Genomic DNA, 21,700 nt, shown 5'->3' with positions numbered 1-21,700 from the left:
AATGTTAGATTTATTTGTAGACGACCTGCTTCAGTCTCCAGGTTTCGGTGCAATGTGTTGAAAATCATTCCTTGAGACAAGCTTAAAAAGACAAAGAATGCAAAAAATGGAAAAAAAGACAAGCGAAAAGCAAACCTGAACATATGTTTAAATGGAATATGTCTGGGAACTGTGGCTATCCAAATTCAGAGACTGGCTCCTGCATTACCGTTATAGCAATTTGGGAGAAGCCTATGGGGACACGTCTCTTGGACAGGTCACCTTGTGTCCGGCTGCTTTTCCCATTGTGTTTCTTTCTGAAATTCTGTAGCGTTTCAGACTAAAACAGAGATGTTTGCAATGCAGTAGCCAATCCCTGATTTATGCTGGTCACTCTTTGGGTGGCCAGGACCAGCTGATACGTTTCTTTTAACACAACCTTACGTTGGTTTTGGCAGAACATCTATCTTCTTGGCTGGACATCTATCTTCTTGACTGGACTTCTATCTTCTTGGCTGGACATCTATCTTCTTGGCTGGATATTTATCTTCTTGGCTGAACATCTATCTCCTTTGCTGGACATCTATCTTCTTGGCTGGACATCTATCTTCTTGGTCGAACATCTATTTTCTTGGCTGAAGATCTACTATCTCTTGGCTGGACATCTATCTTCTTGGCTGGACATCTATCTTCTTGACTGGACATCTATCTTCTTGGCTGGACATCTATCTTCTTGGCTGAACATCTATCTTCTTCTTCAGTACACATGCACACTCTTAAGAGTAGAGCGTTCATGTGTTTTCATTCGAGAGTAAGCCAAGACGTAATCTTCCTGGAGAACAAGAAGATCGGATTGTGGAATTGAAATCAGTCCGAGGAGAGTCGGCTGCCCCTTACATGTTAGATGATGACGACAGTACAGTGCTGCTATGGGGCATCTGAAGAGCAGGGTCTTGGCCATGGTTGGTCCTATGACCTTTGCTGCTGGGTGGCAACACTCCCCTGAAGATCTGCATTGTTGGCAAACCTACATTAGTGCTCTGTCCCCTTTAGGTAGAGTCTGAACTGTGCCGCGCAGCAATCCTAGACTTGAAAAGGTTCCAAATTCATAAAGTAATTGCATTATTCATAAACTAATTCCATAGCCTTCGCAACTTCATCCGGGGATGCCTCTTTAATTAATGTTTTAGATTTTTTATCAGTCTTTCCACCATTACTTTTTCTTTTTGAACTTTCTTGTAACTTAGTGGTCCTGATATCCTGCTGAGCTTTGCGTCAGTTCCTTGAGCTTTTCCCACTCACAGGAAGGAGATGATACATATTTTTTCTTAATTCACACTTAATAATCTCGCACTATTGCACGCCTTGCCGTCTCAAACAGAACCAAGAATTGCTGCCCAGGACTTGAATTATTCAAGATGAGGAATTGGGACCATCGAGATCAATCTTGCCTCATTTACATAGAAACTGTGCTGAGTTATTCCAGCACAATTCAGGCTGCTTTCATTAAACTTGTACTTCTCTGCAAAATGGTCACACTATGGCAGCCTGTGTATCCCAGATGGGCAAAACGGACCCCGATGCCCAGAATCACAGTACTTGCTATAGCCCGTTTTCACTCGTGTGCATACTTTATGTTACTTGCCATTAATGGAAGTAGCGGTCTTCTATATATGGCAATAGACTATCATGGTCTTCAGGAAGTGATTGCTTAGAGTCTCTCCTCCAGAGACTAGAGATACAGCGATGCGTGCAGCTCCTCTCTATCTGTGAGCATAGAGTAAACCCTTGTGTCTTGCCTTAGCATCCAGCTCGCCAATCCTTTAATGAAATTGAGATTACTCTGCTTGTTCTACCCCTGTCTATACAGCAAAGCCAACATGTGAGCTACAGGAAATGTCAGAAGTGTTTGCTTTAGTGGCCGAGGAAAAACCTGGAATATTAAGAAAAATAAGTAAAACGTTAATAATTATTTTTATTTTTTACTCAGTTATATAGCGCCATTAATTAAACAGCACTTTACAGACCACATTACAGTCCCCATTGGGGCTCACAATCTACATTCCCTATCAGTATGTCTTTGGAGTGTGGGAGGAAACCGGAGAACCCGGAGGAAACCCACGTAATCAAGGGAAGAACATACAAACTCCTTGTAGATGTTGTCCTTGGTGGGATTTTTACCCAGGACTCCAATACTGCCAGGCTGCAGTGCTATCCACTGAGCCACCGTGCTGCCTATGTTAATTACAGTTGGTTAGATCACTTTGCGGGATTCTGGTCCATCAGCCAGGTCAGTGCGCTTGTGATCGTTGGATGGGAGCTCTGCGAATTAATAAACTTCTAGATTAGCCGGGCAGAGCAATGTCATCTGTGTGTCCAAGGTTCCGGGCAGGCAAAAGATCTGTGAGCCTCCGGTACATCGGCTAGGTCCGTAGTGTGTGGCCGCTGTCCCGCGAGTCGTCCCGCCCATCTCTAGTAATAATCAAAAACAAACCTGTATTATCTGTCATTTTCAGCTGGTAAGGGGCGATATTAGTGCAGATTCTGCACCCACATGTGTGTGATATTCACGTGAGGTTGCATTGCTTTATACTAAAGACTTCTTCAATGTATATTATTGTTATTTTTTTCCCATTTATTAATACATGGTGTTTAACAGAGCATGCTCGGTTCCAGACATAGACTTCTGTGGGCTGCGTTAATTTTAATGGAAAACATAGAAGAATATGATAAGCCGATTATACACAAATTATGGCTGAGGGATGCTGATAAAATGTAGTCCAGGGTGGGCAGGCTACACCATGAGCAGGGTGGCATCCAGGCTTTAAAAGCAGGACTGTGGAGTTGGAATCGTGGAGTCGAAGTCGGTGGCATGGAAATTGAGGAGTCGGAGGTTTGGCTTACCGACTCCACAGCCCTATTTAAAATTATAATAATAATAATAATAATAATCTTTATTTTTATATAGCGCTAACATATTCCACAGCGCTTTACAGTTTGCACACATCATCACTGTCCCCGATGGGGCTCACAATCTAGAATTCCTATCAGTATGTCTTTGGAATGTGGGAGGAAACCGGAGTGCCCGGAGGAAACCCACGCAAACACGGAGAGGACATACAAACTCTTTGCAGATGTTGTCCTGGGTGGGATTAGAACCCAGGACCCCAGCGCTGCAAGGCTGTAGTGCTAACCACTGCGCCACCGTGCTGCCCAAATTACCTTCTGAAAGCTTCCCTGGGGCTAAAGTTATTTTATTAAGTAAAAGTTTTTCTTCCTTCTTTTCACAGACACGTGGGATTGCTGCGAATCAAACACAAGAAAATGAACATGCAGAAGATTCCCCTTCAGAGCGTGCGTCAGTTCTTCATCGAGGATGTCGTCTTGTCGGACTTTCCAGACCTGTTCAACCCGGACAATCCCAAAGTGACTCAGGACATAGAAAACTTCTGCATAGAGAAGGTAGGCCGCCATTTCTGTAGCTCGGTATGCCCGCCCCAGACTTTTTTTTTTTTTTTTTTACTAACCTTGGTTGCATCCATTTATTTGTAGAATTTTTTGGAAGAACCTAAGAAAAATAACCCCTCAAAGTTCTGAAAAGTCTTTAAGGGCTCATTCAGTCATCTTTTTTTACATACAAGAATAACATTGAGTGGTTTCTCCACCTTTTCCTATCAAGCCGTCCGTGAAAAACGGACAGCTGATGGATGGCATCCTAGAGCTGTCCAGTTTTTTTATGTTCCCATAGATTTGCATTGCTGATTTTGATCCAACATTCTGATCAATATTGGTCAAGTCTTCACAATTTTGCGCTGATTATTATTTATTATTATAGTGCCATTTATTCCATGGCGCTTTACATGTGAGGAGGGGTATACATAATAAAAACAAGTACAATAATCTTGAACAATACAAGTCACAACTGGTACAGGAGGAGAGAGGACCCTGCCCGCGAAGGCTCACAATCTACAAGGGATGGGTGAGAATACAGTAGGTGAGGATAGAGCTGGTCATGCAGCGGTTTGGTCGATCGGTGGTTACTGTAGGTTGTAGGCTTGTCGGAAGAGGTGGGGCTTCAGGTTCTTTTTGAAGGTTTCGATGGTAGGCGAGAGTCTGATATGTTGGGGTAGAGGGTTCCAGAGTAGGGGTGATGCGCAAGAGAAATCTTGTATGCGATTGTGGGAAGAGGAGATAAGAGGGGAGTAGAGAAGGAGATCTTGTGAAGATCGGAGGTTGCGTGCAGGAAAGTACCGGAAGACGAGGTCACAGATGTATGGAGGAGACAGGTTGTGGATGGCTTTGTATGTCATGGTTAGGCTTTTAAACTGGAGTCTCTGGGCAATGGGAACCAGTGAAGGGATTGACAGAGGGGAAAAGCTGGGGAATAGCGGGGGGACAGGTGGATTAGTTGGGCAGCTAAGTTTAGAATAGATTGGAGGGGTGCAAGAATGTTTGAGGGGAGGCCACAGAGCAGGAGGTTACAGTAGTCGAGGCGGGAGATGATGAGGGCATGGACTAGGGTTTTTGCAGATACTTGGTTTAGGAATGTACGGATCCGTGAAAGATTTTTGAGTTGAAGGTGGCAGGAAGTGGAAAGGGCTTGGATATGTGGTTTGAAGGAGAGATCAATGTCAAGGATTACCCCGAAACAGCGAGCTTGTGGGACTGGGGAGAGTGGGCAGCCGTTTACTGTAATGGATAGGTTAGTTGGGGGAGGTCACGTGAGATGGGGGAAAGGCAATGAATTCTGTTTTGTCCATGTTAAGTTTTAGAAATCTAGCGGAGAGGGATGAAATAGTGGACAGACATTTAGGGATTCTGGTTAGAAGGGAGGTGATATCTGGTCCAGAGATGTAGATCTGTGTGTCATCAGCATAGAGATGATACTGAAAACCATGAGATTCTATGAGCTGTCCCAGGCCAAAGGTGTAAATGGAGAAGAGCAGGGGCCCTAGGACTGAACCTTGTGGGACTCCGACAGATAGGGGACGAGGTGAGGAGGTGGTGTGTGAGTGGGAGACGCTGAATGTCCGGTCAGTTAGGTATGACGAGATCCAGGATAGGGCCAAGTCTGTGATGCCAAGGGATGAGAGGGTCTGTAGTAATAGGGAATGGTCCACTGTGTCAAAGTCAGAGGACAGGTCCAGGAGGAGGAGGACAGAGTAGTGTCGCTTGCTGATCACTCGAGCAGCAAAAAAAAAAATGGACATGTGAACAGCCCCATAGACTATACTAGGTAGGAGTTCTATCTGTGAAAAACATGGATAGAACTCATAGACGAAAAATAAATATCAGAATGAGCCTTAAAGGGGTTGTCCACTACACCCTTCTCTTCCCTCATGTTTGGTCCCATCAAAAAAAGACACTTATGCTCACCTCCGGCGCCGTTCCAGCACAGGGCGAAAGGCTCGAAAGACCTAACAACCTCACGTGAGCCCTTGAGAACGCGAGTGACAATACTGCTGGAATGGCGCCGGCACGGGAGGTGAGTATAGGTCTTTTTATTTTAACAGGACCAAGCATGAGGAATGAGAAGGGGTTGTCCTAGTAGTTTACAACCCCTTTATAGCAGAAAGATCCTTCATATTGCAGAGAGGCACCATACACCACACCACCAGTGCCTGGCAGGAATAATAATCAACACTTCTTGCGGTCTGATTCATTATTACATTTAGTTTTTGATGGTTTTCACCTGTTTTTCTTTTCTGCCTCATTCTTATTTTATGTGTTTGTTTTTTTAAAGTCTATTTTATATATATATATATATATATATATATATATATATATATATATATATATATATATATATATATATATATATATATATATATATATATATATATATATATTTGTCCATCATTGTGGGTTTCCAAGTGTTTTCAGCCAATTTCACAAATCGCAACGTCTTAAGTTTTTCTAAAGTATAAATGAATATAAAAAAAAGCCCATAAAAGATAACATTTTCCTCATGTTCCCAGTTTAAACATAAAGAAATAAAAAAAGCAATAAATAAACATACTTGGTATCATCATATTGTCGTGTCCATTAAATTTCATTCGATAAAATATAAATTATTTGAACCATACATTAAGGCTATGTGCACACGTTCAGGAAAGTGTGCAGAATTTTCCTGAACAAAACCGGACATTTTCCGCAGGAAATCCGCATGCTTTTTTTGCGCGTTTTTTTTTTGCGAATTTTTCGCGTGTTTTTCCAGAGCTTTTCAATGCAATAAATATTGGCAAAAACGTGAAAAATCCACAAAAGTAATGAACATGCTGCGTTTTTTACCGCGATACGTTTTTTTCACGGAAAAAAAACGCAGCATGTGCACAAAAATTGTGGAATGCATTAAAAATGATGGGATGCTTATGTATGCGTTTTTTTAGCTTTTTTTTCACGGAAAACGGCGAAAAATCATGAATGTGTGCACATAGCCTAAAAGACAAAAATAATTAAAAAAAATTGAATCCCCAGATTTCTATTTTTGTCGCACTTCACTCCCCACCACACGAAATAAATGAAATGAAAAGCAAGCAGTACGTCATTCATACTAAAAAATGGTTTCAATAAAAATGTCTGCACTAAAAACACACACGACTTCATAGCCAAGAAGAATAACAAAGAGTTGGGGTCTTGGAAAATGGTCACATAAACGAAATATTTTGTTACAAAGTTCTATTTTCTCCTTCGCCACATTGGGGGACACAGGACCATGGGTGTTATGCTGCTGTCACTAGGAGGCTGACACTAAGCTGAGACAAAAAAAAAGGTTAGCTCCTCCCCTGCAGTGTACACCCTCATGCTGGCTTCTAGAGACCCAGTTCAAGCTTAGTGTCCGTAGGAGGCACACTGGATTTAATTCTCTTCCTTTTTTTTATCGGACGAAGGGGCGACAGAACCTTTCAAGGCTCCAATCTCCCCGAACCAACAACAGGCGAGCACGGGAGTTTTACCTCTCCGTATCCTCTCCTGCGACGTGGGATGCCACTGCCTGAGCTGATTTTGGGGGGCGACGGGCCCTTTCAAGGGACCGATCTCCCCCCCCCTCCTTACAGACGGGCACATGGAGTGTCCTCCACGCTTCCTCTTCTGCAGCCAGGTCTTTTTTTTTTTGCCGGACATTCTGCCCTGCCCACCAGGTTTTCCCTCGACTGCATCACCACTGAGAAAGCGGATGATGGAAGGAGGCAGACGGTTCCTCTCCACCCCCCTCTCATGTTGATGGTGGATAGAGGCTTCCCCAACCCTGCACCATCCTAATCACCCCGGGCACAGCTCACCTGCCGAAGCTTCTCTGTGATCCCCTACGGGATAAGTGCCACATGGAGGGGTGGGGGGGGTCAGTCGTCCTAGCGGTTCCGGAGGGCTCCTTCCTAGGAGCGGGGCACTTTTTCAGGGTTTCCATAGGCCGAAGCCGCAAATTTAGTCCTCGGCTTCGGCCTAACACAGGCCGCATCCCTATAGGCTCCGCCCCCTTTTTGCATCATCCTGCGTCTCAAAAACCCCCCTCCCCCCCCCCCCCCAGGTCCTGGCGCTTCTCGCTCTCTGCGAGATTGCCCTTCCAACCCCCAGCGGCCATCTTTCCTCCACTGCACACCGCAGCTCCAGCTCCTCCACATGCAGTGCTATGGACGCCGGCTATATTCCCTTCAGCGCCGCCGCCGCCTCACTCCTTGAGGGACACAGGACCACGGGTAAGGAGACCACGTTAGGTTCTCACTTGCAGCGTCGCCCTCGCTTCCATAGTCTATAGACCCTGAGGACTATCTCTTACATTAGGGTACATCATGTCCCAGTCAAAGGCCAAAAAGATCACAAAGGTGCATACTACCTTTTTTACTGCGTGTACCACTTGCCAGGCTCCACTTCCTCGTCCTCAAAGTTCCCCCCTCTGCTCAGCCTGCGATGCCCCAGGAGCCCAACGCCGCCACCGACCCGAATGTATCTAGCCCCCCTTAGTGGGCCGCGTCACTGTCACAGTCCATGGATTCTTTAGCCAAAGCGATTAAATCCCTTCATGACCCCTCTGGGGAGCGGGTCACTCTTTTTCATGGGTTAAGAGATCCCTCCGTAACAGGGGAATCGTCGGCCAGCAGGGGCCACTCTCACCGGAAGGAGGCACGGTCATCCAGAAAACGGATCCGCACTACCTCCCCTGAGCACTCACCACGCCAGTCAGCCTCTGGTAGCTCCACTTCTCTCTCACGCTCTCTAGGGGCTCGTAGCGATCACGACTCTGAATATGAGTCTGATGCATCCTTAGACCCGGATGCTCCGGAGTTTAGATCTACAGTTGACTCCCTCATCAAGTCAGTCAATCATGCACTAAAAGTGGACGATGACCCTAATTCTGCTCCGGACCATTCCGTCTCCTTTACGAGAACCAAGCGTTCCCATAAGACGTTCGCCTCTCACCCAGATTTCCTGGATATAGTCAGGCGACACAGGGAGCGTCCGGATAAGCGTTTTACGGGCAGAAAGGCCCTGGAATCGAAGTATCCCTTTTCCGCAGATCTTGTGAAAGATTGGACGAAATCTCCACTAGTAGATCCTCCGGTTTCGCGCTTAGCTTTCAAAACTCTCTTATCCGTTCCTGATGGTGCTTCAATTAAGAATCCCACAGAACGCCAGCTAGATTCCCTAGCTCGCTCAGTGTATGAAGCCTCAGGTTCCTCTCTATCTCCCTCCTTCGCTGCGGCTTGGGTTGCCAAGGCAATGGTGTTCTGGGCAGATGCCCTCGCAAAATCCATTCAGGAACAGGATCGTCCGTCTGAGGTGGCGGACCTTGCCAAACAAATTGCCATGGCTGGAGATTATGTGATGTATGCGTCTCTCGACGCAGCGGACTGCGCAGCAACTGCGGCTTCGAACGCCATCACCATTAGGAGAGCTATCTGGCTCATAGAGTGGCGTGCAGATTCCTCCTCAAAAAAGTCTCTGATTTCCCTTCCTTTTCAGAGCGGGTGTCTTTTTGGAGAAAAGCTAGACCAGCTTATTTCCGACGCTACAGGAGGGAAGAGCAAGTTCCTCCCGCAACATAGGCCCAAAGCTGCTTTTCAGTGCCAACAATATTTTCGCTTTCGGCCCTTTCGTAGTAGTCCATTATGGTCCAATCCTGCCGCCTCATCCAGATCATACCGATCCACACGCTCAGACAGAGACTCTCAACCTTCTTTCAGGCCGAATCAGTCCTGGCGAGGAAAGCCTAGGCAATCCAGAACCAGAGGGTCCAGGCCTGCCAGATTCCCTTCGCAATGACTCGGGAACTATTCCAGTCAACACCTCCAAAGTAGGCGGACATCTGCTTTTTCAACGAGTCTGGCTCTCCGTCGTCCACGACGAATGGGTTAGGGATCTGGTGTCTTCTGGCTACAAAATAGAATTGTCCGCCTCCCCTCCAGCACGGTTTTTTCCCTCTCGTCTCCCAAGCTCGGGAGCTCAGTCTCGCGCCCTTCACTGCGCCATCCAATCCCTCCGCCAAAGCAGGGTCATCATTCCGGTTCCGGAACACGAGAGATTCAGAGGTTTTTACTCAAACCTCTTTGTCGTGCCAAAAAAGGACGGGACGGTACGCCCCATTTTGGACCTGAAGCTTCTAAACAAGTACGTAAAAGTACGGCACTTCAGGATGGAATCTCTCCGGTCGGTCATCTCGATGGAGAGAGGGGAATTCCTAGCATCAAAGATGCTTACCTTCATATCCCAATCTTCCTGCCACTTCAAAGGTTCCTCCGTTTTGCCATCCTAGAGGACCATTTTCAATTCACGGCCTTACCCTTTGGTCTTGCCACGGCGGCCAGGGTATTCACAAAAGTCATGGCGGCGGTCATGGCCATTTTTCACTCTCGAGGAGTGATCGTGTTGCCATACTTAGACGACCTCCTCATAAAAGGTCCGTCTTATAAGGCCTGCGAAGCAAGCGTCCGCATTACCTTGGATTCTCTTTCGCGCCTGGGCTGGTTAATCAACTCGGACAAGTCGTCTCCTATTCCTGCCCAACGAATCTCCTTCCTAGGCATAATCCTGGACACATCAAGGGGACTGGTCTTGCTTCCTCGGTCCAAGGCCCAAGAGCTTCAGCAGGGAGCTCGGACGCTCTGTCATCCTCGTCCACGGCCCATCCGGTTTGCCATGAAGATCCTGGGAAAAATGGTGGCCGCAATAGAAACGGTCCCCTTCGCTCAACTCCATCTCCGCCCCTTACAACAGGCTCTGCTGGACAACTGGGACAAGAGTCCCTTATCCCTCGATCGACCAGGCCCTCTGTCCCCACGGATCAGGCAAGCCCTCACATGGTGGACTCTGGGATCATCTCTCCTCCAGGGGAAGTCTTTTCTCCCGATCCGCTGGCTGGTAACTACCGACGCCAGTCTCCTCGGTTGGGGAGCGGTGTTTCTACACCACTCTGCCCAGGGGCGTTGGACAATTCGGGAGTCGAGGCTCCCTATAAACATCCTGGAGATTCGTGCGATCAGACTCGCCCTGAGACGCTTTCATCCCCTGCTCGCGGGTCACCCAATTCGAGTTCAATCGGACAACGTCACAGCTGTGGCGTATATAAACCATCAGGGGGTACCTGCAGCAGGGCGGCAATGCAGGAAGTCTCCCACATTCTTCGTTGGGCCGAGGCCAACCACTCTACCATTTCCACGCTGCACATTCCGGGCGTCGAAAACTGGGAGGCGGACTTTCTCAGCCGTCAGGACCTTGCCTCGGGGGAGTGGGAACTTCATCCAGAGGTTTTCCGGCAAATCTGTCTTCGCTGGGGAACCCCGGACGTGGATCTGATGGTGTCCAGATTGAACGTCAAAGTTCACAACTTCATAGCACGTTCTCGGGATCCCCAGGCCATCGGAGTGGACGCACTGATATCCCCGTGGCATCAGTTCCAACTCCCGTATGTGTTTCCTTTGCTTCGCTTACTGCCGAAGGTGATCCGAAAAATCAAGACGGAGGGGGTTCCAGTCATCCTTGTCGCCCCGGATTGGCCACGGCGCGCTTGGTACACGGAGCTCGTTCAGCTCGTATCCGACGTCCCCTGGCGGTTACCAGACCACCCAGATCTGATTCGCCAAGGGCCGATCTACCACCAGAGCTCAGGGGCCCTACGTTTAACGGCGTGGCTGTTGAAACCTGGATTCTAACTCAAGCTGGTTTCTCTCAGCAGGTCATTCCCATCATGATAAGCGCTCGCAAAGCGTCTTTCGCTTGCATCTATCAGCGCACCTGGAAAACCTTTTTCTCGTGGTGCATGCTCTGAGGTCGCCCTCCGCTCGTTTTCTCATTCCCTTCCATTTTGGATTTCCTACAGTCCGACTTGGATTCCGGTCTGGCGCTGAGTTCCCTCAAGGGTCAGATCTCAGCGTTATCCATGTTGTTCCAATGTAAGATCGCGGCCAACCTGCAAGTCAGGACCTTCATTCAGGGGGTCTCCCATGTGGTGCCCCCCTACAGAATGCCGTTAGAGACCTGGGATCTCAACTTGGTTCTGAGCGTTCTTCAGGAACCTCCGTTTGAACCTCTTCAGGACGTTCCGCTAACTGTCCTCTCCTGGAAGGTTGTCTTCCTTGTAGCAGTGACGTCTATCAGACGGGTCTCAGAATTGGCCGCTTTATCCTGCCGGGCGCCTTTCCTTGCCTTCCACCAGGACAAGGTAGTCCTCCGCCCATCTCCGGCCTTTCTCCCTAAGGTGGTCTCATCTTTTCACCTTAATGAGGACATCATTCTTCCCTCCTTCTGCCCACAGCCAAAACACAGGGTCGAAAAAGCCCTTCATACCCTGGATGTGGTACGGGCCCTTAGGAGGTACATTTCCAGAACTGCTCAATTCCGCAAATTGGACTCCCTCTTTGTTCTCCCGGAGGGTCACAGAAAGGGCTTGGCTGCGTCTAAGGCCACAATAGCCAGATGGATTCGGTCTGCTATCCAAGAATCCTATCGGGTCAGGGGCAGTCCTATCCCGGCGGGGATTAGAGCACACTCCACTCAGTCGATGGGTGCTTCCTGGGCCATCCGGCACCAGGCAATGGCGGAGCAGGTTTGCAAGGCCGCAACGTGGTCCAGCCTGCATACTTTCACAAAGCACTACAATGTCCACACAATCTTCCGTGGATTCGGCCCTTGGCAGACGTATTCTGCAAGCAGCCGTCGCGCATTTATAGTCAGATGGTACACGGAGTTATTTGGTTGTATTGTTTCCCACCCAGGGACTGCTTTGGGACGTCCCATGGTCCTGTGTCCCCCAATGTGGCGAAGGAGAAATAGGGATTTTTGTGTACTCACTGTAAAATCCTTTTCTCCGAGCCACTCATTGGGGGACACAGCACCCACCCTGTTAGCCTGTTCGGCTCATTACCATTTCCGGTTTTTTGACTTTCTTTGACATGTTATACTCTAATGTTACGTGATATAATATGATTAATCTTCTACTGCTTTTGCACTGAACTGGGTCTCTGGAAGCCAGCATGAGGGTGTATACTGCAGGGGAGGAGCTAACCTTTTTTTGTCTCAACTTAGTGTCAGACTCCTAGTGACAGCAGCATAACACCCATGGTCCTGTGTCCCCCAATGAGTGGCTTGGAGAAAAGGATTTTACGGTGAGTACACAAAAATCCCTATTTTACGTTTTTTTATAGCCACTAGTGCTCTGTATAAATGAGTACACCCCGTTTGAAAAATCCGATTTGAACGATTTCTAAAGTTTTGGCTAAACAGAGTTTCATAGAACTTTTTTTAACCCATAACATGAAAGTTAGGTTAAAAGGGCTATCTAGGTCTATTTTTTTTTTCTGATGGTCCTAAGGACTAAGCATCAGTCGCGACACATAGTGATCACAGACCGATCCTGCTGATGTAGCTGCTGTTGATAGAGCAGCTTTTCCTCTTCCGCTCTGCTGTGTCTACAGGCATGAGTGCCGACGTCATGCTGATTGATAGCCAGCTACATAGCTGCGGGGAGCCAGCTGTCAATCACTATGACATCAGCAGTCATGCCCAGAAGAGAAGACGCTGCTCTGTTGACGTCACATCATCGGTAGGAGCCGACCGTGACCGCTCTGTGCCGGCAGAGATCATCGATGAGCACAACACATTGGTAGTTAACAAAGTCTGTGGGACTGATGAGGATAGCTGAGTGGTGTACCAATGGAGAGGCAGTGGACATGCACAATCCCCACTTCCTAGTTTTTAGGACCCCCTGTTCTCGTGATGATTGAGGAGTCTCTTTGATGGGACTCCCAGCTATCAAAAACGTATTATCTATTCTGTGGTTATGGGGTAAGCTGCAATTGTTAGACAATCCCTTTATGTAAGTTTGGGGTCACCACGGACTGTCAGAAGAGTATCATACCCTGAGTAATGTTCTGATTGTTTTCTTTATTACAGATAGAGGCAATGTTAGAGATGGCTGAAAGGGAACGTCTGGGAAATCCTCGAATACCTGAGAAACCTCTGATAAGATTGCGGGTAAGTTCATTACAGTCTCAGACATTTCGGTTGATTCGTCATCTCCGCAGCTTTAGTGCGAGAATACTGAACCCAAATGTTGAAGCATTGACAGCAGATGATAGCACTGCTCCTCGGCCTCCACGTCACAGAGCATGCTCACAACACTCTGTGAAAAAGATACAACCAGAAAATAGAAGTAAAGACAGAATTTAAGGAAACCTAACCCCCTGACCCCAAACTACCACTGTGTCTTTATTTTACCCTATGTCCAGGCTTGGGGAACAGGAGAATCCTCCGGTAGACCGCTGTGAAAAAGTGCTAATGAGAAGTGCAGAAAAAAAAAGTATCATCATTCATTAAGGAAGCTACCAACATTAATTTTACATAGAAAAAAACTATGTGTTTACAAGGGACAGGTCATTTTTGCCTGTAGCTGAACAGTGGGCCTCAAGAATCCGTGTTACTGATGGACCTTTACCAGTCCCGTCCCACACTGCCTATGTCAACTTTATAACGAGCCCCTTTTCACAGCTTAGCAAAATAACAATAATATCAATTTTGAACTGCCCTAGGGATATGAAAATTACTCTGTTAATAGTTGAGGTGGGGCCTTGGTTTTTCTGGTCTAATTCTCCCCTCAAGTGACAAAAAACTGACTGGCACATCCAGACTGGTGTGAATAGGTGCATACCAGGAGGATATCCAGGTATCCGGGTTCCCGAAGCAGCTATTCCGATAATCACTTATCCAAAGCTATTAGATCAACCCTAATCTTAACTCTTTCACACCTTGATGTAATTGTACGTCACAGTAGCTAAGCCTGCTCCATTTTCCATACTGGGCAGATGCCGGCTGTGTTATACAGCCTACATCTGCCTCTAACAGCTAGCTCTGACTACTGCTGTTTAACTGCATTTAAGTGGACCGGCTACTTCTACACTCATCCATCACAAACTTGCAGCCCGAGGCCTGGGGTCCGCATGTGACTAGGCTACATACAGAATGTTAGTTTTATTATTTATTGGAATACCTTTTTGGAGTTGGGACTTGACCCCTCTGCAGTCAACAAAATCACACCAAAAATGTAAATGTTTATATCACCCCATTTTTTACAGTTTATAAATTAAAAAAAAAAAAAACAACAACATATTTGTTATAGTCGTGTCCGTAAAAATACAATTAAGCAGCAAAAAAAAGAAATTGCCACTTACTCCAAAAAAAGGCAATAAAAAGAGTTAAGGGGGTCCAGGCACTCCCTGGACCCCCTTAACGCTGCTTTACATACAATTCCTGAGCACCAAATTATTGCCATTTGAAAAAATCACAACCTCCCCTTGTCCTCCACCCCCCATCAGATTTCTAGCATTAATGTGTACCAAAAATACACTATTACACCAAGGGGGGGGGATATCATGCAACGATTCAAGCACCAGATATATACTGTAGGATTACACAGGGACTTTGTCTCTCTACGGGAAGTTGAGGTGGACCCTTGCTTCTCTGCTCCTGCTTTTCTGAGTGGTGGGCTTTCTGTTCAGGGTAGACAATTCTCTTGGACTATGGTAGCAACAATCCATACTGGGTAGTGAGGGGAAAGAAAGTTCTAGCACTTATTATACTGACAGAATGCCAGTTAAGAGTATCCGCCCCCTGACAATATTTGGGGACTGAGAAGGGGGTCTGAGAATTGTTGTTCCATAGCCACTAGTTGGGTAAGACTGATATACTGGTGATATACATGGCCACGCATTGATTTTTGTACCCTGTTAGTGTGATAAGAGCGGGTTTTCAGCTACTACCCTCCGGAAGGGGGTTGCATTGGCGTTAGGTGTGCCCCTGTCCCTGCGGGGTTATTACTTGGTGGTGCTACTTTTTGCCACAGTGATATTACTTGTCTTCTGTGGTACAGAAATGAATGTAATGTGGTCTCTTTTTTCATTTATTTTTTGGACGGCTCGCCCACGCCAACATATTATATCGGCGCAGTACTTTATTGCGCTTTTAGTTTAGAATTTAGAATAAAAATAAAAAAATAATAAAAATGGAATTTTTTTACTTCCTGCAGTGCTGCATTATACAAGACTGATTCTAGTGATGAACATTAATACATTTAGAAAGATATTAAATGTCTGCAATAACAATTCTTCACAACCCACGCTCAGTCGTTCTGCTATTATTAGACCCATCTTACCACCCAAATAATACAATTCATGTCTGGTGACTGTTTTCCCTGTCTGCTGACATTTCAGATAAGTGTTTAATAGAAGAAACCATTTCGTATGTTTTAGCAGAGAAATCTGCTGCATCCACCACCTCTTCTCCTCCCTGTCTTACGAACTCTTCATTAGAAATGGCTGGACACCTCAATGTTCTGGTCTGGCAGGTTTGGCCGAACAATTACAAAAAGTTCAGGTTCGGGTACTATAACAGTACTTGGAGCCGAACCCAGAACCCAGTCACTTGAATGGGGAGCCCGAACATCCAGTGTTTGCCGCGCAGTCATGACAGTGCCGCAAACACTGCTTCTGATCAGCGGTAAAAATCATTACTGCCGGTCAGCCGGCCACTGTTCCTATGCTGTCAAAAGACAGCGTGAGTGCTCAGCTGTGATCGGAGGTATAAAGTTTACCTCCGGTGATTGGTGTCGGCTGATGGGACTACTGGTCCCATCAGCCGACGCCTGCTGCCGCTAATAGCAGTGAGAGCAGGAGTGGCTCATGAGAGTATTCATCAGTCGGCTCCTGCGCTGTAAATAAATAATTGGTTCCCCTGTATTTGTGATAACCAGCCAGGCAAAACTCACAGCTGGGGGCTACAACCCTCAGCTGTCAGCTTCAGCAAGGCTGGTTATCAGGAATAGTGGGATCCCCACGCCTTATTTTTAATTATTTAAATAAATAATTAAAGGGAACCTGTCACCGCCCCAGGCTCTATTAAAGTAAAATAGCCACCTTCATTATGTTTATTATCCTTAGGAACGCTGAAATAGTGAGTTTTATAAATTTCCCACCATACCTCTATTGAGTCAGGGAGGTATATTTTCTCCCCCTAAGTCAACCGCCTCGCAGCCGTCCATCATCCCCCTCTGGGCGCCGCCTCCTCTCTTTCTCGTGACGTCACCGGCACCTGCGTTCTGCAATCAGTTCTCGGGCATGCGCCATGCTCGCTGCCCGGGAACTTACATCAGGTGATGTAAGGATATCGCGCCTGCGTGTAGCGGAGGCCCCAGATCCCGCCCCGCAGTGTGTTATGATGTATTCACACTGTGGGGCTGGGAATATGGCGCCTACGCAGTGAAGATGCGACCTTCCAGGCTGAGAACCACTGAGGAATGAGCTGCTGCGTGCAGTGTCAGTGACTAGCGGCGACGTCATTGAGGTTACTGCTGGTCACTGAGGCTGCATTCCCAGCCAGGCCAATGAACTGCGGTGACCTCTGTACCATGAGAAAAATCTCAATGTGCAGAGGCGAGTTCACTGCAGTTCACAGGGAGAATTTCTCTGCGGTGAATTTGAACTGCGGTGAATTCTTCTCTGCACATTGAGATTTTTCTCACAATGCAGAGATCACCGCAGTTCATTTGCCAGCTGGGAATGCAGCCTCAGTGACTCACAGTAACCTCATTGACGTCACCGCTAGTCATTGATGCTGCGCTCGCAGCATCTTAATCGCCACTGGTTCTCGGCCTGGATGGTCGCATCTTGGCACCGTCCAGGTTGAAAACTAATTATCCCCAGACATGGATTACGGCGTGGGACAGAAGAACGGACAGATGAGGGATATGGTTGTTTTATTTTTGTTTTATTACAGGAGACATGGGATTCAGTTGACTTAGGCTACTTTCACACTAGCGTTTTCTGCAATCCGTCACAATGCGTCGTTTTGCAGAAAAAACGCATCCTGCAAAAGTGCTTGCAGGATGCGTTTTTTCCCCATAGACTTGTATTGACGACGCATTTGCGACGGATTGCCACACTTCGCATCCGTCGAGCGACGGATGCGTCGTGCTTCTGCGGACCGTCGGGAGCAAAAAACGCTACATGTAACGATTTTTGCTCCTGACGGACCGCTTTTTCCGACCGCGCATGTGCGCCTGGAACTCCGCCCCCACCTCCCCGCACCTTACAATGGGGCAGCGGATGCGCCGGAGAAATGCATCCGCTGCCTCCATTGTGCAATGCGCTAAACGCTAGCGTCGGAATCTCTCCCCGACGCATTGCGACGGGGAGATTCCGACGCTAGTGTGAAAGAAGCCTTAGGCGTTGGGTGAGTATAATTGTTTATTATTTTTAAACAAAAAATTAAAAGTTTGTTTTATTTGAAATAAAAGACTTTATTCTGGCTGTGTGCTTATTTATCATACAGCCGCAGAATTAGTAATGGATAGGTGTCTTATAGGTGCCTCTCCGTTACTAATCTGTGGACTTGATGTCACCGAACAATACAGAGGTGATATTAAGACCACAAAGATGAACCCCACTTGCCACCGCTGCAGGGCAGGTGGGAAGAGCAGGTAAAAGCGCCACAATTGGCACATCTAATAATATGCCTTTTCTGGACAGCTGCGGACTGCTATTATTATGCTGGAGGGGCCAATATGAGAATACCAGCCCCCAGGTGTCAATTCTATGAGTTGTTAATTAAGGTACCATCACATTAGACGATATCGCTAACGATCCGTGACGTTGCAGCGTCCTCGCTAGCGATATCGTCCAGTGTGACAGGCAGAAGCGATCAGGCCCCTGCTGGGATATCGCTGGTCGGGGAAGAAAGTCCAGAACTTTGTTTCGTCGCTGGATCTCCCGCTGACATCGCTGAATCGGTGTGTGTGACGCCGATTCAGCGATGTCTTCGCTGGTAACCAGGGTAAACATCGGGTTACTAAGCGCAGGGCCGCGCTTAGTAACCCGATGTTTACCCTGGTTACCATCGTTAAAGTAAAAGAAACAACCACTACATACTTACCTACCGCTGTCTGTCCTCGGCGCTCAGCTTCTCTGCTCTGGCTGTGAGCACAGCGGCCGGAAAGCAGAGCGGTGACGTCACCGCTCTGCTTTCCGGCTGCCCGGCGCTCACAGCCAGACCAGAGAAGCACAGCGCCGGGGACAGACAGCGGTAGGTAAGTATGTAGTGGTTGTTTTTTTTACTTTAACAATGGTAACCAGGGTAAACATCGGGTTACTAAGCGCGGCCCTGCGCTTAGTAACCCGATGTTTACCCTGGTTACCAGCATCATTGGTCGCTGGAGAGCTGTCTGTGTGACAGCTCTCCAGCGACCAAACAGCGACGCTGCAGCGATCCGGATCGTTGTCGGTATCGCTGCAGCGTCGCTTAGTGTGACGGTACCTTTACTTAGACATCTAAATAGTGCTAGTTTCTAATTTATGACCACAGACAACATCTAAGTTGAATTTGCAGGAAATGTTGCGAGGTCCTAAGACACAAAACTTCCTGGCCCTAAGCAAAAGAAGGGCTTTATTTATTTATTTGTATTTTTTTTTTTAAAGCTATATATCTGTTCTCTGTGTGACCTTGCTTGTCTTTCTCAGGTGGATTACACGGGCGGTTTTGAACCCTTCAACACTCTCCGGTTCAGCCAGAAGTTTGTGGATAAAGCGGCCAATCCTAAAGACATAATACATTTCTTCAGACACAAGGAGCAGAAGGACAAAAAGGGTCAGTACGTGATGTAACGCCCACGTTGGTCACCTCACATCGTGCCTATAGTTTTCTCGAAGCTTTAACGTGTCATGGTTGTGTATGCTATTGACCCTATAATGAGCCTTCTCACATGACTTAGGATAATAGCCAATCCAGATTGTCAATTTGCAGACACTGTGTTTCGGGGTACTGCCCCTCGTCAGCGCAAAGTGGAGATCTGTTTTGGCTGAGAGAGAGGTGTCCGACCAATATCCAAGAAGTATCGTTTCTCCTTGCGAAGAATGACATGGTAAGCATTCCGAAACAATACTTCTTGGATATGGTTGTGTATGTAAGGTTGCATCAGCCCCTTTTCATTGACAAGTCCCCTTGATTGGTGACAAAATGTTTATATGTTCCCTATAGACATCCGTGCGGCTGATTGGTGAGGGATATAGTTTATGGATTCTCTCTGATGCAAAATTCTGATAAATTATTTTTTTATTTACAATTGAATTACCTAATAAATGTGTAATATACACTGCTCAAAAAAATAAAGGGAACACTCAAATAACTCCGTCCATGCACACAACAAAAGATCATCCACATACTGGAGCAGCGTGACATGGAGGTGATCTAACTGCCAGGGTAAAAGACACTCGCCCATATTTTTTGCAATCTGATTGGGACTGTTTGGGCCCCTTGTGGCATAACTGTCCACGTCAGTTGTAGTCCCTGATGAGTGAATGCAAACAGAAGCTTGCAATCTGGGTGTAATGGAATGCTGAAGAAGGCATTGGCGAGGTCGATGACTGTGAACCAAGCAGCATTCTGAGGTATCTGGGACAAGAGTATGTGGATTAGGCACCACCGGAGTTTCCAGAACAGTAGCTGCATTAACTGCCCGTAGATCTTGTACCAGCCGGTACACAGGGGGTTGGCCGAGTGGGGTCTTTTTTTTAACGGGAAACAAGGGCGTGTTACATGGGGAAACACATCGTATCAGGGCACCATTATCGAGTAACGTTTGTATTTGACCCTTGAAGCCCCACTCCTGATCATGTTTCAAAGGGTACTGATGGACTTTGGGAAAAGGGGCACCAGGTTTAAGAAACACTTTTACTGGTTATACAGGCATTTTCCCTATATCATCTGGCCCCTTTGACCAAAGTTTAGATGGTATCTCTGAGAGATATGGGGTGAGTCGCTGATCCTCAGGCATTATTGGAGGTGGATCTAGGCCTATCAGGGCCATCATAACTGTAGGAAGGGCATGTAAAATATAAATTTCCTCGCTATCTTCATCTGCATAAGGGTTATGTAATGTAAGAACCATCTGACCATCATCTTGGAATTGTATTCTGGAGCGGAACTGTGATGATAAATCTGCCCCCAGTAAATTTACCGGACACGCGGGAGAGATTATGAACTGATCAGTAACTTCAGGGAAAGGACCCACAGGGATGGGTTTTGTAAGAGTATGTTTATTGGGTCTGCCATCTACTCCGATTAAAACAAGCTCTTGGTCTGAGAATTGAATAGGGATATCCGTAGGTACATCTGATGATCTGATTATGGAATTGGCCGCCCCAGTGTCTACCATGAACTTAACAAGGGTGGTGTCCCCGACAGGAAGCGTGACAGATGAGCATGATCCAGGTTTGGTGGAGGACATTGTGATGGCAGACCCTGTTTGGCCACCCCTTCAGTATGGGCGGTTATCAGGATTTTGGGGCCGTCCGTAACTAAAGTATCCTAGGGTTCCCAGTATTTAGGTTGCGATTGGAAAGGGGAACTTGAGGGTAGCATCTGTCAGCAGGGGTGTGACAATCTCTCTGAAAGTGACCGGGTCGGCCACAACGCCAGCACTGCAAGGGAGAACTGGTGCAGCGGGGCTGGGGAGGGGGGTTCCCAGACATAGGGTCAGAAGGGATATTGGAGTAGGGGACTGGATTTGTGTAAGGTGGAAGGGCAGAAACTGGAGTATGTTGTGTGGGCCACTGATAAGGAACGGGCTGTGTGCTTGCAGCTGGGGTTGGAACTGCTGCAGCTGCTGGTTTACCCTTTGATTTCCCTGCTGATGTAGAGCGGGCTGAATTCTTCTGAAAACTTTTTATTACTTTTAATGCACCATCCGGAGTGGAATTCTCGATGTTAGGTCTAACTGACATTATTGCCTCTTTCAATTCGGGTTTAAGGCCGGACATCAAAGCTGCCACAAAAAGGTGTGGATGGGCTTTATTATACAATGAGAATCCCAGATCTTTTTATACTACCATAAGACGCCCATAGAACTTCTCAGCAGTCACCCCCTTGTCCTGTGTGACATCTGTGAGGGAGGTAGCTTGGTCCGCTCGTCTATCTTGTGCCCAAACCTTTAAAGCATTGCAGAAATCAACACCACTCTCATATGTTCCCCCATCCAAATTCACATTATATGTTACGCCACCCTCAATAATAGGAAAATACCTCTCCCCAGCTTTTACTCGAAGTGAGTGTAATAGATCTCTTCGGGGAGTGGAATAAATCTCTCGATTCACTGCCATTTGCCTTAAAAAGGCCATGGGGGAGGTTTCTGGATCGGGTAACTGGTTGCAAAGGGTGTTTATTTGGGATGGGGAAAATGGGGTAT

The 21,700-nt window shown here is 47.0% G+C and overlaps 1 protein-coding gene across 3 annotated transcripts in view; it reads left to right on the top strand.

Moving 5' to 3' along the window:
• Window positions 1-21,700, top strand: part of MRE11 (MRE11 homolog, double strand break repair nuclease) — a 329,642-nt gene that overhangs the window by 120,640 nt on the left and 187,302 nt on the right. For all 3 annotated transcript variants that reach the window (XM_069759160.1, XM_069759161.1, XM_069759159.1), the window contains exons 9-11: window positions 3,270-3,441; window positions 13,366-13,446; window positions 18,978-19,104. In XM_069759160.1, coding sequence (XP_069615261.1) covers window positions 3,270-3,441; window positions 13,366-13,446; window positions 18,978-19,104 — 380 coding nt within the window. The remainder of the gene's footprint in view (window positions 1-3,269; window positions 3,442-13,365; window positions 13,447-18,977; window positions 19,105-21,700) is intronic.

Source organism: Ranitomeya imitator, chromosome 3 (assembly GCF_032444005.1).
Source record: "Ranitomeya imitator isolate aRanImi1 chromosome 3, aRanImi1.pri, whole genome shotgun sequence".
Taxonomy (NCBI): domain Eukaryota; kingdom Metazoa; phylum Chordata; class Amphibia; order Anura; family Dendrobatidae; genus Ranitomeya; species Ranitomeya imitator.
This window is presented reverse-complemented; position numbering and strand designations above follow the sequence as displayed.